This window comes from Salvia hispanica, chromosome 2 (assembly GCF_029641045.1).
Source record: "Salvia hispanica isolate PSC_SH4W2 chromosome 2, Shi_PSC_v1, whole genome shotgun sequence".
Classification (NCBI taxonomy): domain Eukaryota; kingdom Viridiplantae; phylum Streptophyta; class Magnoliopsida; order Lamiales; family Lamiaceae; genus Salvia; species Salvia hispanica.
The window spans coordinates 41,666,337-41,683,826 of NC_142693.1; the positions used below are offsets into that span (position 1 = coordinate 41,666,337).

General features: G+C 37.1%; 1 protein-coding gene across 1 annotated transcript; it reads right to left on the reverse strand.

Annotated features, from left to right (window-relative positions):
* Window positions 1–604: 604 nt before the first annotated feature.
* On the reverse strand, window positions 605–4,937 carry LOC125200854 (nuclear transport factor 2-like). Its single transcript, XM_048098657.2, has 10 exons — window positions 4,629–4,937; window positions 4,349–4,438; window positions 4,118–4,255; window positions 3,651–3,930; window positions 3,338–3,567; window positions 2,924–3,092; window positions 2,717–2,838; window positions 2,549–2,614; window positions 1,558–1,624; window positions 605–1,277 (listed from the first exon to the last, which is right to left on the reverse strand). Exons 2-10 carry the CDS (start codon window positions 4,409–4,411, stop codon window positions 991–993), a joined length of 1,422 nt encoding a protein of 473 aa, XP_047954614.1. The 5' UTR covers window positions 4,412–4,438; window positions 4,629–4,937; the 3' UTR covers window positions 605–990.
* Between the last annotated feature and the right edge of the window lie 12,553 nt (window positions 4,938–17,490).

Genomic DNA, 17,490 nt, shown 5'->3' on the forward strand with positions numbered 1-17,490 from the left:
GTAATCTCCGGGATTCATTTTGTTTGAAATATTTAGAGAGCGTGGATGAGTGAAAGGAGTGAAAAAATGGGATGTATATAAAGTGTGTGAAAATTGAAAAAAAAAAAAAAAAAAAAAAAAAGGAAAAACGCGTTCTATCGTCCGTCGCATCGTCCGCCGCCTTCAGTGGCGGACGATGCGACAGACGATGCAACGGAGGACTTACATCGTCCGCGGAGGATAGATCGGGACGATGAAGACTTCATCGTCCGCGACCCTACAGTGGCGAACGAAGGGGCAAAGGATGCATCGTTCGGGCTATCCTCCGCCCCATTGTGGATGGCCTAATAGAATTAAAAAATTTGTATTTTTGGATTCACTAGACAAATTTGATGGTATTGGGCTTGCGCGTTTAATCAAATCTTAGACAACATAAACGCCCAATATTAATGACGCCAGAATTTACTTATTGTACTTTAATAGATTAAAGCACAATATCTCAATTTGACACATTCCTTCAAATTTCGACGAGTCGCATTCCTAACCAAATTCATGATAAATATTAAATACTAGTCACGTCATTAACAATTTAGGATTAAATTAATCACGTGGTGCAACGCAGCAATAGATCTGAGTCTACAAGTAATAATAGCCAAAATAGTTCCTCATTTAGAGACATTACAACGTAGAAAAATGCAGAAAAATGATACCTTCAAATACCCAAAAAAGGAGAAAAAATTGTTTGAAGAATCCAGTTACTTCTCCTTGGGCCATTGACAGTATAATCTACTAAGACAAAAAAACCTACCCAATCTCGTCTACCGATAAATTTATACCCACACTGAGGAAACTCAGAAACAAATGAGTTAGAAGAATGGCCGAAGAATAATTCAGTTGCACACGTCGCGCCGCAACTGAACTGCCAGAAAAGAAGATTCCGACGAGGTAAAAACTAAACTTGAAATGGGAAGAAGAAGGGAATAACAGAACCTAACTTGAAGATACGTCTCTTCAAGCAGTGGCAGAGACATGAGGGGTTGTGTTCTTTGTGTTGCCGTTGGCCATCCCAGCAGCTCGGTTGGCACGGCCACCCCCGTTGCTATTGATGCTTTCAGACCTTTGATATCCATCACGGTTTGCGGAACCTCCCCGGTTTCCACCCCTGTTTCCAAACTCACTCCTGCCGTTGAAATCACCCCTATTATATCCCCTACCACCACCATAGCCACCTCGTCCTCTAACTCCATCGTTTCTGAACCCAGAGCCCCTTCCTGATGGGAACCTTCCCCTGTTGCTTCCTGCCTCACAGAAAATAAACCGTCACAAAGATAAGCAATGATCAGATATGAATGTTCATAATCATGTTCAAGTTAGACAATGATCTAGCAGTAGCTCAATAAAAGTCTAAGATGAGTACACATCTTCAGAAATCCAGCAGAAGGCAAGACAGAGAAACTAGAACCACAGTGCATTATGCAAAACATCAACCAAATAACTAACGAATGTGAAAGTGCAAGCAAAGAACAGTCGGAGTTTTTTTTTTTTTTGGGAGGGGGAGTTGGAACAGAATCCACTTACCACGAGAATTTGTGGACCTCTTTTCCTCAACAAAGGCTTGACGCCCACCAATTGTTACTGGAGAAGCCTGTAATGTGAAGATGGTATGAGCAATGCAGAATAGCAAAAATAACCAATGATTCATAATATTAAATTTAGAAAGAAAAAGATATGAAGGCTACCGTAACTTAATGAAAAAATAAGGGTGGCTCAGTGGGGTCGGTAGAATTAGGAATTAGGAAGTGAAATACGAGAGGAATCATTGGCGTTGATGGTTTATGCTATGTGGGATCCAAACAAAAGTTAACAATTACTGTTTATCGTTGACACTTGACCACCACTAACCAATTCAAATCAGATTGCCATCAATCCTCTCAACCAAAAGATACTTGACCAAGTGCTTGAGTGGATGTAAGAAATTATGTTTCAGATATTGCATCCAAACATTTCTTTGGAAAGATATGGTAATGAACTCCCAAAGAAAAAAATCATAAATTATACTCCCTCCGTCCCACTCAAGATGTGCACATTCTTGAGTGGCACGAGATTTTAGGATGAGTTGTTAGGTGAAGTAGAGAGAAAAATATAATACTTTAATAAGGAGAGAGGGGAGGGATTTATTTCGAAATATAGAAAGTGGACATCTTGAGTGGAGCAAACTAAAAAAGGAAAGGTGGACATTTTGAAAGCGACGGAAGGAGCAGTATATATAGAGAGAGCCAACGACCTAATACATAAGTTCCTAAGCTAATCTGACATGAGAAAATGATACCTGAATAAATCTGTCACGCCAAAACTATATCAAACAAACAATAAGGCATGCAGCATGCTACAATCAGGAAAAAAAGAACAGAACAGTAAAAGCACTACAAGCATGACAAACTATGAAATTCTTTCTCCAATCAATAGCCTTCCACAGTAATCAATCAATAGCCATCCACAAACTATAAAGGTATAGAAACGTATATTTTGCTCTTATCTTGCACCATAGCATAGAAAGTAGAAACCATACCTCGAGGGCTTTTTGCATAGATGTTGCCTCCTCAAACTCCACAAAGCCAAAACAAAATCCTTGTTGCTGCAGCAAACATATAATGATGTAAATATAAGAAATTGTACAGTAGAAAAATCTGTCATTTATCCTTCCATAGTTAATGAGAATTATTATATTAGAACATACTCTGTTGCTTCTAACTTGAATTCCATCATTCTTTATGGTCCCAAATTTGTTGAATATGTCCTCAAGTAAAGCTTCAGTAGCATTCATGGGAAGGCCCTTTATGTATATAGAGAACCCATCAGCTGCATAAAACAGATAGACATATCAGTTTGTACATTCTAGAAAGATGATCCAACCGAGATGCAAGGACTGCAGCCAAAGACATGCCTTCACCCTCTTGGTTATGTTCATGATCAAAAACATCTGAATTGGAAACTGGACCATCTGGCGTCGGAATAGGATTAGGCTTCACTTGGTCCAAGCTCTTTGGGGGAGCTTTTCGGGCAGCAGCAGGAGGCGGCGAGAAAGTTGCAGCAGTTGCCTTCAGATGCATCACCTGAAATCATGAGCCAAGATGAGCCAGGATAGATAAACGTTGGGTAATTGGAAACATAGAAACACACTCTTGTTATAGTTCTACAAAATTGCAAGCAATAGGCAGGAACAAGATAGAAACAAGATGAACCAGAGCCAGATCACAATAGATTAAACAAGGTATGAAAGTAAAGTAATGTGAGCAACTAGAAAGGAAGGACAACATGAGCTGGCTTATTTTTTGGAACTGCTAATGGTCACACTTACAATAGAAGCATAAGACTTCTTTGGCGCTTCGTCAATTTTGGCAGGGGTTTCAACCACTGGCTCTGTATTATCCTGAACCTCATCAACAACCTCCGGCTCAGGAACTTCTTCTTCTTCAGTAACCGGCAAGTCCCCATTCTCTGGTGGGTTGTACACTTCTCCAGAAACAGCTTCTTCTGCAGATGGTGCGATCTGCTCAGAAACATGGTTCTCCTGAACCGGGATGGGAACTGTTGACAGGAAACAAGAAATATATGAGCTCAACCTTGTCGAGAAAGACAAGATGCCAAAAAATCCTGCACAAGTAAATAACCTGGCTCTTCAGGAACAGGAACTACAACATCAGGGACCAATGCTGGACTAACACCATCGTTATTCACATAACGGAACATGTCATTCAAAACAAAGTAACCCCGGTCTTGCGGAGCAAGGAAGAAAGATTGAGCAAAGTGCCTAACTTTGATGCCTTTTCCTGTTAAATAGCCAGTCACAAGAACGTGAACTCCACCATTAAATGATTCTTGAGAATCTACGGACTTAATCTCAGCTTTCAACTCCTCGTAGTTGAGCGAAATGATTTTTCTGTTGATGGCCTGAATAGTCAGACCACATAATCAGCTAAAGAACGTGGAAAACCAACATTTTACAATCTCAACAAGACTTCATTAACACAGGCCATAGAATATCTATATATTTTCAAATTGACAATTAACTTATGTTCAGCACAGCTATTACATAATTTACATTACACCAATCCAGAGAGAGAGAGAGAGAGATTACTTGCATAGTGGTGGTTATGCTCATGGAGCCATCCTCCTCGGAACGACCAAGCTTACTGGTATCCTGATAAAACTTGTGAACAAGCTCTGGTGACTGATGCAATATGTGATAATACTGTGACACAAATGCGTTCCCGACCTATCGCACCAACAAAATCGATAAAAAATTTCAATTATACAAGAAAAAAACCAAATCACATTGAATAGAAGGAAAACTGAGAAGCGAACTCACAACTTGAGCAGTAACTGGTTGCTGAGTCTCCGCCGCCGCCACCTCCGCTGCTGGTGCTGCCATCACTGATCGACAATCCAAAAAATAGCCCTGCGAAATCCCAAACCACATGAAATAATTTTTTTTTTCTAAAATATTATCTAAATCACTACCGCAACCGTGAATAAATGATACCCTAGAGCTGCTTTAACAAATAGGAGTAACAATCAAATTCAGCCTATTAATAGGAGAAGAGGATAGAAATGATTGGAGCATTAATGATCTCCCGATCGGATCGTACCTGGATACGAAACGGATCCAAATCAAAGAGCGCGGAGAGAGAAACCGGAGGTCGGTTATTTCTCCCTCTACTTCTGGATTCAGGTCGGAATCTGTGAAAGGTCGGAATCTGTGAAAGGTCCGACGAGTGATTCCCGCAGCACCGGCGGTGGTTTCTAGGGTTTAAGAGGCGAAAGAGGTGTGGGATTGGTGGATCTCGAATGGGGTTGAGGTGGGAAAAAGGGTTTCTTTTAAGATTTAATCAATATGTATATCTGTGTGTGGGAGAGAGAAAGAGTTTAGTAGAGAGAAGAGTTTCTTTATTTTACTAGTATTAAATTTTTTCTAACAGAGAACGAGTATTTGGGATGGGAATATTAAATATATGGAGTATACCAATAATTTAGGTTTGGTGAAAAAGCCGGATCTATTTTTCTCTATTTTAATTATTGTGTACTAAAAGGTAAAAATACTCCGTACCTAACATAGTAGGCCTCGTTTCATCACTTAAGGCATCCACAGTGGGACGCCCTAAGCGACGTCCTATGTACCGTCACGTCAGCATTTTATCCTCCTCTCATTCCACCTGCAGTGGGACGGATCATAGCCCGTCCTAAGCTACGCCATAAGCATATTACTTCTATTTTGTATTTATATAATTTATGCAAATTTATCAAGCAAAATAAAAAAATAAAAACAACACAATTAAAGCAAATCCTACATTTACTTAATTAAAAAAAAATTATAAAATAAGAAAATTTTTAAAAAAAGTTGCAAACTAAGAAATAAAAAAAAAGTTACAAACTAAGAAATTAAAAAAAAAAAAACACCCCATCGGCTCGTCTAGAGTAGTCCCAACCTCCGACTAAGGCCATCGATCATCCGTTGGATGTCTTCTCTTTGAGCCGGGTTGGTCGCCTACATCAGAGCGTTGTGCGCGTCCAACAACGTCCTGTAGTCAGAGGAGGCCACCAAATCCGTATAGGCATGCGACGCACCCGAAGTCTCGCTCGGGGTCGGGCTCGGGGGCTGGTCAGACGGCGCCGCGGCGGATGTGGTCGCCTTGCCCTTGCCCTTGGCAGCCTTGATGCCAGGGGGACGCCGGGAGGACATCGGTGTGCCGGAACTCTCATCGTCGAACACCGGATTGTTGAGGTCCATTGGAGACGCGCCGCTCTCGCTACTTGTATAATCAGCGAAGGTGCGCTTCGACGCCCTCTTCCTCGCCGCCGTCGATGGGGGAATCACACCACCAATGAACTTCTGCTTGTCCCTCAAGAGCGCCCAGGACTGGCAGTGCTTGAAATCGCCGTACAATGACATGTATGACTGCATCGCTTTGTCTCGCACATCCGCGAGACTCTCGCCACTTCCCTGCTCCCTCTCGCACTTCTCGTACTCCCCCGCGAACAATTTACCTGCTTCTTTATTTGATCCCAGTGCTTGCGGAGCTGCTCCCTGTGGCGCTTGTAGACGTACGCCGGCTTGGCCGCGTTGTATTTCTCGGCGATGCGCTCCCAATACGCAGTCACCTTCTGGTTGTTGGTGAACGCCGGATCCTCCGAAACATCAATCCAACATCTCGTCAAGAGGATGGATTCGGGGTTGGAGTAGTTCATCCTTCCTGGGGCTAACTCTTCACACAGCTCCGTTAAAGGCAACTTCTAGGCTCGTGCCTTGGTCTGCTTCTTCTTGGTGGCGGAGCCAGACGCGGCGGCGGCGGCGGCAGCGGAGGGAGCGGCGGTGGGGAGAAGGCTCCATGTCGGACAGCCCGTACGAGTCGGTGCTGAAGTTGGGATCGTACTCGGTGTTGGTGTCGAATGGCCGGTATTCGTTGGGTTCTGTACCCGACCATCGTGCACCACCGAACATCGGACTATTCGGATTTGGGTAATCTCCGAAATCCATTTTGCTTGAAATGTAGAAAATGTAGTGTGAATTTGAGAGTGAAAAATGAAGTGAAAATGAGAGGTATATATATGTTTTGAAAATTGAATAAAATTAAAAAAAAAAACGGAAACGCGTCGCATCGTCCGCGTCGTCCATAGTGGCGGACGATGCGACGGACGATGGGGTATTCTCCGCGCATCATCCGCGGACGATGGTTAACCCATCGTCCGCGATGCTGCAGTGGCGGATAATGCGACGGACGACATCGTCCGCACTATTGCGGATGCCCTTAGGTAGAGTAGGAAAAGACTGGATACCGGCTTCAATCATTTGTTTGGTTATCAAGAAAGTTGCTTCCATGGGCCCAAGAATATATGTTAGGGTGTCCACAATAGTGGACACGCCTTCTCCGACTGCCGGCAGCCAGAAAAAGCACGTATCCGGGGCGCTGCGGTCAGCGCCCCCCCTTTGCCCGCACTCAGGCCGATCCTCTAACCAAGTTTTCGCGATAAGTCTAGCCCACCAATTTGGTGGATTTGTGTATTGTTTAGTGGATACATAAATGCCCTCTCTTTCACATCTCTCTTTTCTCACCATCTCTTCTCCAACCCTCCCCCTCTATGGCTTGATCTAGCTAGACATCTTCTGCGCGGTCTCCTGGTGGTAGCTATGATTTTCTTAGAACGTGATATCGCTCTGGCCGACGTTTCCGTTCTTTTTATATGGAGAGCAGGATTTTGTTTCTTATGCGAGCCTTTCACGAGTCTCTATTGAACCACCAAACTCTTGTACTTGTTCTTGATTTCGGGTCTCAGTTCACCTCTCCCTTGGCGGTAGTGGTGCGCTGCTGACAACCACCGTTGCAACATGAGTGTTGTCGCTCCATGGCTACCGGGTTGGATCTGGTGAGGCGGTGACAAGATCAAATGCTATCCTTTGTCGATTCTCTTATTTGCGTCAATTTTTGTGGGCCTGTGATTACTGCAATCGAGGATCTGATCGAGCCTCTTGCTTAAAATCTGGGTTCACGTAATCAGTTTTGAGTTTCTATTCAATTTTACGTTTTATGGTTTTTGCTTGATTTTGGTCATCTATCTAGACTTGCTCGATTTTGATTTTGTCTTCCTTAGGACATAGAATTTGGAGATGAAGTAGATTTTGTGGCCAAATTTCTATCAAATTTTGCTATTGGATTCTTGAAAATACAATTAGGTAGTGGATCCTTGAGGCCATGGAAATTTGGAGATGAAGCTGTTGGATTCTTGAAAATTTTCTGTCAAATTTTGATTTTTGGATACCAATTACATTATTGACATACTTATTTATACAAAATTAGATTACTGAACTAATTCATGAAAAAATTGATTATAAGCTAATCTTAATTCATCATACAAATATTGATTAAGGACCTAATACACCTTTTAGCGGTCATAAGTTCTAGTATTATAATTTAATATATAAACGGATAATATAACTAATTTATTAGAAATTACTATATACTATTTAAGATCCGTAAAAGAAATTAAATACATAATAAGGGTATTTTCTTCCTTACAAATTTTATCAACAAAAATTATTTTGCTTATCAAACGAATAAATTATTTTGAACTATCTTACTTTCGTCCCAAAAATCCTATCCATCTTAAAAATTTGAGAGATATTTGATCTTCTTTCTACTAGCCAAAAAAGCCGATTTTATAGATATTATTGTAAATATAAAAAACAAATTCATGAAAAATTGATCAATTTATATTTACTTTTCTCAAATATTACAAACAGCGAACGAACAAGTAATTTATTGATCAGTTCTCTTATAAAAAACAAGTTAAGTGCTATTATAGGCAGGGTTAGTATTTAGTTTTCAATTTGATTTTTTATTAAATTGACTAAAAAAATTGAAATTTCATCAAAATAAAATTGAACCGAACCAAATTGTCTGAAAAACAAAACCATAAAAACTAAACTCGGACTACAAAACCCATACGAATCAAAGAACCAGAATTACACAAATATATCCAACAAATTCGAAATTCAAAATTGCACAAATATAGTACTACTCCCTAGTCCCTCTATCCCATAAAAGTTGAGACAAAACTTTTGGTGGAGTTTAAGAATTTATATTAAATAAATAGGAAAGATGAAAAAAGTAGGAAAGATAAGAGAGAGTAAAATAAATGATGGAATAAAGTAAGAGAGATTAGATGTTTTGTCTTTTGTAAAAAAAGGAAATGACTCAACTTTGTTGGGACGGAGTAAAAAGGAATACGATTCAGCTTTTATGGGACGGAGGAAGTATAAAAATGAAAAAATCAAAAATTAATTTCTTATAATTAACATCAATTAAGAACCAAAATTACACAAATATATCTAACGAATTCGAAATTCAAAATTGCACAAATATAGTATAAAAATGAAAAAATCGAAAATTAACTTCTTATAATTAACATAAAAATATATATCATATTAACCAATTTACATATCCAAACAATTAAAATCTTCATGAAATCTAAATATCATACTAATATATATTATTACTATAAATCAACACAAATAAAGTTGAGAGATTTCGGAATATGATTCTCAATTCGCTGACCTTTCAAGATCTGGGCACTGAGATTAAATTCACTGACCTTTCAGAAAATGTGATCGAGGCATGCGAATTTTTTAGAATAAGGAATTTTTATTTTATTTTTATCTCTTTTCTTTTCTTTTTTCTTATTATATTTCACACAATATTTATCAATTGACTAAACTACCCACCATCCAAATTCTGAAAAATCAATAGGAAATAGGTAAGCTGAAATTTAATATAGCGAATATTTCACGTGTTGTTTACTTTGATCATCTATGCCATTCTTTTTCCTGATGCAATATCGTAATAGTTTTTTTTCTTATCTCTGCCGATCTTTCTTTTCTCCTTTCTCCATTATCAACACAAGATGCTCTCCCAAGGGTGTAAGGAATCATCCTTGAAATATATGCAAGGGGAGCAAATTACAATCACAAGGTCCTCGTTTATAAGTAAAAGTAAAAAGAAACAATGACAAGGTATAAAAACCATAGATGTAATCCATAATCATCATCACTTAACAAAGATGGGTCTACGTCATAACAGAGTTATACATCAAAAAATCAACTCATCAGGCAAGCTGCGGTGTAAAAGTGTTGTATCAACAAACGCTTTGCTTAAGCAATGGAAAGGTGTAACATGTCTGACATTAACCCCACAAAGATTTGCAAAGCAAAAACAAATTATTTCAGTTGATCGATTGTGCGAAACAACACAACACAATTGGCATATGAAATTCATGAATTGGACTAATCAGTGGCATATACAATCACAAAGAAACAAAACTTGAGAACAAATTAATTACCAAGCCTCGGCCTTTCGTCACCAAGAATTGAGCAGCTCTCAGACACGAAGCTGATTCAAGCTTTGTTGAAAGCTTAACCACATAATGTGGCAACAAGGCAACTACCTAACTCAAAATATGACAATTGCCGACACAATTCGTCTCAAATTCTCAATTTCATCTAATCGCTATAACAAATTCACGCAGTAGCATTGAACCTGCATCATCAATACCAAAACTCGTTATAAGTCTCGTTTTAAGCCTTGGTTATTGGTCAGTGTAACGTGCTTAATTGGATAATATCTGCAAAAGTAGTTGCTAGAGTGTGCAGGATGAGGTACTAAGTTAGGAGGAAAGGGTCGGAAAAGATTCAAGTGCAAAGAACGCAGAGAGTGTGCTATACTGACCAGGATGTGTGCTATAAAGCTTGAGCACAAGATGGAGCAAATTGCTACAAAGGATCATCTATCTAGAAGAGCAAAATCGTCAACTCAAGAGAAGGAGCAGCCCTAGGGTTTGGGGCAAACAACCCTATAAATAGAAGATCAACATTGAAGAAACTTTGTCCATGCTTAGACCATTTCCTAGATAACTTTACATGCTTTCTTGTAGATAAACTTTACTACATTCTCTTAGCTTAGCGTAGCTAGTGTTCCACTTGAAGTTCCGGCCACCACCGGAAGAGGGAGTCTACCGTCCGACCAGCCAGTCCACCACCGTAATTCCAGAAGCTCCAGTTTCTGAAGAACAACACCCTTTACATGCTTTCTTTTAATGCTTTCTTAGTTTAAGAACTTGTTTTACTTGCTTTTGGCTTGGATTTCAGTAGTTACTTTGTTGGAAACATCTTTTGTTTTGAATATCTTGAATGAAGTTAAGTTTTATGGTTTTATTTGAGTTTCAGCTTGTTATTACTTTCTTTCAGCCTAGTTAGATAGATCTGGTAGTTTTACGTGATTTCTGTTGTTTAAGTGCTTGAATCTGCTTAGTTAAGTTAGATCTAGTGTTTCTTTTAGTTCCTCAAGTTTTTAATAGGTTGTTTCTTCAAAATGCATAGATCTGAGTATTCCACCACCTTGCATGCTGATCTGAATGCACGTGTGTTGATTTCTTCTTGTTTGGTTGCATGTGTTTAATTCTCGCCTAGATCTAGTATTAGTGTGTAATTTTGGGTTAGATCTGAGTTGTTTGATTCTGACCTCAAGCATTCATCCATGGAAGTTTAAGTTTACTGATCATATTTTGTTTGCTTGGTGAAAAAGAGAACATCCCATTCTAGTCTGGGACCACCTTTTGCTTTAGTTACTTTTTCTGTTTTGTCTTTTGCTTTTTCAGCTTTTTCTGTCAGTCCAGGTAGCCGTCGGCCAGTGAATCTGTTATTCCTTTTGCTTTTGTCTATCCATTTAGGGTAAAGTTTCACTTTTTACATGCACACTAGTTGTCCAGCCCTCAGTTTCACGAACACATCCCGCAGCATTCAGCATTTAGTTACTTACTGGTCAGGATAGATAAAGTCTTATTTTATTTTATTCCTAGGTAAAACATAACCCCAAAAAGCGTGGTAGCTAACGAACCCCTCCTTGATTGTCATCGCAAGTGTATTTCACCTACATCCATCTTTGTGGGATCGATCCTTTACTCCGCTATACTAGCCAGTAGAAGTGGGTTGAGGTTTTTAATAGGGAAGATAGACACAAACCTAATGGCACGACTAGATCTAGGTACCCTCTTAGCCAGTCGACAGACGCAGACACACATAAAGTCATAGTCTGTTCTCATAGCCTTTCAACACGCTATGACAAATTAACTCTCCCAATTGTGTAGGATATAATAAGAAAAAAGATTTTTTAAAAAAAAGTAAAAGTCTCTTATTATGAAAAATTTGTATGTTTCGATCCCATTTTTTTAAAAGTCAACGAATTTAATTCCAAATCTCGAAAGGTCAGCAAATTAAGACTCATATTCTGAAATTCCTCAATAAAGTTTGTTTCAAGTATAATATGTAGCAGTACTATAGAAATAAAATAAATTAGCATCATCGTTACAATTTCAGATGATAATTTTTATAGTGATCAGTTCATCTCGCCATATATATACATACATGTATTATATATTTCACATATACTATCAATTAAAATTGTAAATTTGATCAAAATAAATTTAGACTATGGATATTTTTGTCCAAAAAAAATTAACATAATTTTATCAAACATAGATTCGTGATAAAGTAAATTTTTAACTAAGCTACCAAATCATAATTACATATCATAGTTACTCCCTCCGTCCCGCTTTAGGAGTCCCGGTTGAGTCAGACACATATTTTAAGAAAAAAATGTTTGAGGGTGTAATAAATAAATATTGTAGTGGATGTTGGGGCCAACTTTTAATTGAATGTCCAATAAATAAATATTGTAGTGGATGTTGGGACCCACTTTTAACACTTTTTTATTAGTTGTAGTGGATATTGAGACCCACTTTTAACACTTTTAATACTTTGTAGGCATTTTTTATTAATTTATCTCAACCGGGACTCCTAAAGCTGGACGGAGGGAGTATTATACTATCTAGTTGAAACATAATTTTATCCACTTATAGGATAAACCAATCCACATTTATGAGAAACTTTATAAAAAAATGTACATATAACGGATATATATATATATATATATATATATATATATATATATATATATATATACTAAGATGACAACCCTCTTTATTGTAACACCATACCACCATTTTAGGCCATTGGATCTGAAAATCGTGTGCTTGTCATGCTGCCACGTGTAAAAACACGGAGGGGTAAAATAGGAAATTTCTAATTTTACGTTACCAGATTGCAGTGCTGTTCAATGAATATTGCAGTTTACCACGACTGCAATATCTAATACAGTAGACTGCAAACCCGTGTTTTTTCACGAAACTTAATCCTAGGCGTCCATAAATGAGATCTAACGGACTATATTGGTGGTATGGTGTTATCCTATCTATGGTGGCACCATAGTGCACCCCTATATATATATATATATATATAGGGATGTTTTCAAATCCTTTTCATATCTTTTGTCCTTTTTCCTTCTTAATCCTAGCCCCACGATTTTGTCATCTGACGGTTAGATTAATGCCACGTGTCATTTAATAATGCACATTTTTATTCTAATAATGCACAGCGGCTAATAATGCAACATTATAGACTAATAATGCACATTTTCATTCTAATAATGCACAACGGCTAGTAATGCAACATTATAGACTAATAATGCATTGATCACAACCATCCAATTCAAGGATCCAAGGGCTGAGATTAAGAAGGAAATAGGACACTTAGGCTGCAAAGGAGCCTAATGCACCCCTATATATATATATATATATATATATATGAAAATGATCAATACAAAAATTGATCACAATACAAAATCCAGACCAAATCCTAACCATGAGATTTGACAATCTAATCGTCAATAATTAAAGAAAAACACGGAGGGTCATTATAAAGCAGTTTTAGGTCATATTATAAACTTTGGGGTTGATGTCATGTTAAGATCTGTTTATATATATATAGGGAGATGATCAAAATAAGTATGTGTTTAAATCCAAAAATGCAGCCCAAATCTTGGCCCTAGGATTAGATGATCTAATGGTCAATAATTAACCAAAAATACGGAAGGTCATAATTAAGCAGTTTTAGGTCATATTATAAGATTTGAGTTTATGTCATGTTAAGATCATTTTAGGTTATGCTTTGTTAGCATGACCTAAAAATAAACTAACTATGACCTAAAAATGCCCTACGTATGACCGCGTTCTGCGTTTCTGTATTTAAATCCGATCTTCATAGATCAAAACCCTATATATATATATATATATATATATATATAGAGTCCCATTATCCACAAACCCACTCTTAAAGATCGAACCACCGAACCATACCAAATTAGGGTTTTTAGATCTACTTTTTTATGGATGAGATTCACAAATTTATAAATTATTTTCTCCTTCATCACCAGTCTATTTTTATTCATCCGAAGGTAAATAAGTCATACTAACACGTTACGAATATTTAACTTCATTCCAGAATATATTACTTCATTCTGGTAGGTTTTTACTTCATTCTAATAGGATTATTACTTCATTCTAGTACGTAAATGCAGTTTCGCCGTCGCGTGCCGTTCTTTCTCTTTACAATATCTATCACCACCGCCACGACGCTGATATGGTGTGATAAACACATGGAATAATATAATAAATTATATGAATGAAGTATGTGTAGAAGCATTTGAAGTCCTACTGGAATGAAGTAAAAACCTTATCCAATGAAGTAATAACGTTTCTGAATGAAGTAATAAATTCACTTGAATAAATTGCATTTTTTAATGTGAATAAAGTAAAAACTCATGTCAATGAATTCGAACGAAGCATATGTTAAATCATTTCAAAACCTACTTGAAGCAAGTAAAAACATGTTGTAGTTTCAATGTATTACGTACAGAATGAAGTAATAAACCTATACAATGAAGTAAAATTGGCTTGTAATGAAGAGCGAAAAAAATTTACACAACAACATATCTCATAAAAAAACTAGATCTTATGGCCAAGATTTGTTCTCTAGTTCGGTCTTTAAGAAGGGTTCGACATTGATTACAACTCTATATATATATATATATATATATATATATATATATAATACACACGTAACAAAAATGATTGGTGGGTTCCAGCTAAATCCAAATCGTATGACTATAATAGGAGAATAAATGAGAGACTGAATTCACTAATTCCTTTGCTGAAAATTTCGTCCCTCTCTAATTGAAGAAGGGGACGAAAATTTCATGTTTTTCTCCTCCGTGAGTTTTTCAGCTCTCCTTCGTGAGAAAGTTCTATCTTCTTTATTCGAGTCCTAGTATTTTGATAAGATCAGCCCACCCTGATATCGAGATACAGTTCGAGAACCAGTCAGAAGATCCGTGGTCTAGTATTGAAAATCATTGTGGAGAAGGCGCGAGCAATCGTCGATTCTTTGGAGAATCAAATCGGTAACTCTAAATTGTAGAATTCATGTTTAAGGATTTACTTTCTTTGAACATGAATTATTTGCATTCTAGCATCCAATTATCTGTTTAACATGTAAATTGATTAATCGCATAATCGGTCAAATAGATCTTTATCTAATTTATTTATTTTGTACAAGTCTTCCGATGTGCAAGAGGCACCAAACCTCAGCAGTTTGTTTGACAGGAAAATAAATTTATTAGGAAAAATTAGGGGTGTGCATTCGGGTTTCGGTTCGGTTTTTCGCCCAAACCGAACCGAACCCGAAAAACCGAATTTAGGCTAAAACTAAAACTGAACCAAAACTGAAAACCGAAAAACCGAAATCTGAAAAACCGAAAACCGAACTTAAAAAACCGAAAAAACCAAAATTTTAAGAGATTTCAAAAAAACCGAAAAAACCGAAATTTTAAGAGATTTCAAAGAAAACCGTAAAACCGAAATTTTAAGAGAATTCAAAAAAATAGAAAAAACAAAAAAATCATAAAAACATTTTCATGATATCTAATAAATCCTCAACAAACTATAACAAGTTAAATCCCTAATATCCATTCAATGTTTCCAACTTCTAAGCTTCAACAATTAATTGAGATTTCACTACAAGTCTTCAGTCTTGAATAACTTCATGTTTCAATTACATTCTTGTTCAAGTTTGGCTCAATCTTTTGTCCATAGTTAAACCTAAAAAATAAAATAATCTCATTAGTTATCGATAATGAGATGAAGAATTCATCAATTTATCAAAAATTGGTAAAGTAATATGGGTCGGACGGCAGATCTAGATTGATTTGTACAATGATAATTATCAATTTCACCATAGGAATGAAGCTTCACTGATTGAATATTTGATTAATACTTTCATACTCATTTTCAAATATCAAAATATACTTGAGCAAACTAAACATATTCAACAGTTTAATCATTGAAAAATAAATAGTATTAACTTACACATTAGTGCCTAAATACAAGAATTTTGGACTTATTTTAATTTTGCACACTAAATTGAGAGCTTTGAAGAAATACACAAACTTAAATGAAAAAATCCTAGTGCAATTTTGTAATACAGTAAATAGGAATAAAAAGATGAGTTGAGTTGTTACCTTCTTATGGAGGCGGCGTGGATGGCTGGAGGGCGGAGGTGGAGGCGACGGTGACTGCTGGAGGGCGGAGGAGACGCCGACTGCTGGGCGGGCTGGAGAACTGCTGGAGGTGGCGGGCTGCACGGCTGGAGGGAGGAGGTGGCGGGATGGATTAGAGATAGGAGATGGGTTGGAGGCTTGCTGGCTTGGAGAGAACGAGAACGGAGGCAGGAGCAATTCTTCTAGGGTTAGAGATTGAAGAAGGAGAGAAAGAGGCGGATTCTTTTTGGGTTACAGATTGGGAGTATATATATATATATATATAGGAAAATGATCAATACAAAAATTGATCCCAATACAAAATCCAGACCAAAAACACGGAGGGTCATTATAAAGCAGTTTTAGGTCATATTATAAACTTTGGGGTTGATGTCATGTTAAGATCCGTTTATGTTATCCTTATTATAATGACGTAAAAATAAGTTTACGATGACCTAAAAATGACCTCCATATGCTTGTTCTGTATTTTTGTATTAAAAATGGGTTTGCATATATATATATATGGTTTTGATCTATGCAAACCCATTTTTAATACAAAAATACAGAACCAAGCATATGGAGGTTATTTTTAGGTCATCGTAAACTTATTTTTATGTCATTATTATAAGGATGACATAAAAGGGTCTTAAAATGACCTCAACCCCAAGTTTATAATATGACCTAAAACTGCTTTATAATGACCCTCCGTGTTTTTCTTTAATTATTGACCATTAGATTGTCAAATCTCATGGTCATGATTTGGTCTGGATTTTGTATTGGGATCAAATTTTTGTATTGATCATTTTCATATATATATATATATATATATATATAGGGGCATGTTAGGGTGCCACCACCCCTTAAAATAACACCATACCACCATTCCTAGCTAATCATTTGTACACGTGGACGAATAATAAGCTGCCACGTGGCAAAAAAAATCTAAAAAAAGACGGTTAGCAATTTGCTTGTCCAGCAATATCCGACACACTATACAACAATCTATAGATTGATGTGTAGTGTTTGTAATATTGCTGTGTAGCGTTTATAATATTGCTGTATAAGCGGTGTCACGGTGTCATTTTAATAGGGGTTGTCATTTTAACACAAACCTATATATGTCCCCTTATATCCACAATTGACAGGATGTTCATACCACACCAAATGATATCAAGTTGGAACAAAACACAACTCCCGTTGATAGGACACATGTAGGTAATGTGCCAATGGATAATGGAGTACATGTATGAATTCAATTAACCAATTGCTCATTATTTAAAGAATGTACGAATTGGATGAACCAAATCCGCAATCATATGTATCAACATCGAGATTCGGCTGAATTATTTTAGGCATTACTGAAATCGTATACTCTAACTGACAGGATGTTCATACAACTTCTGTTGATAGACTACAGCAAGATAATCAGCCAAAGGATGATGGATTAAAGGTACAAATTTTAATTAAACATGTG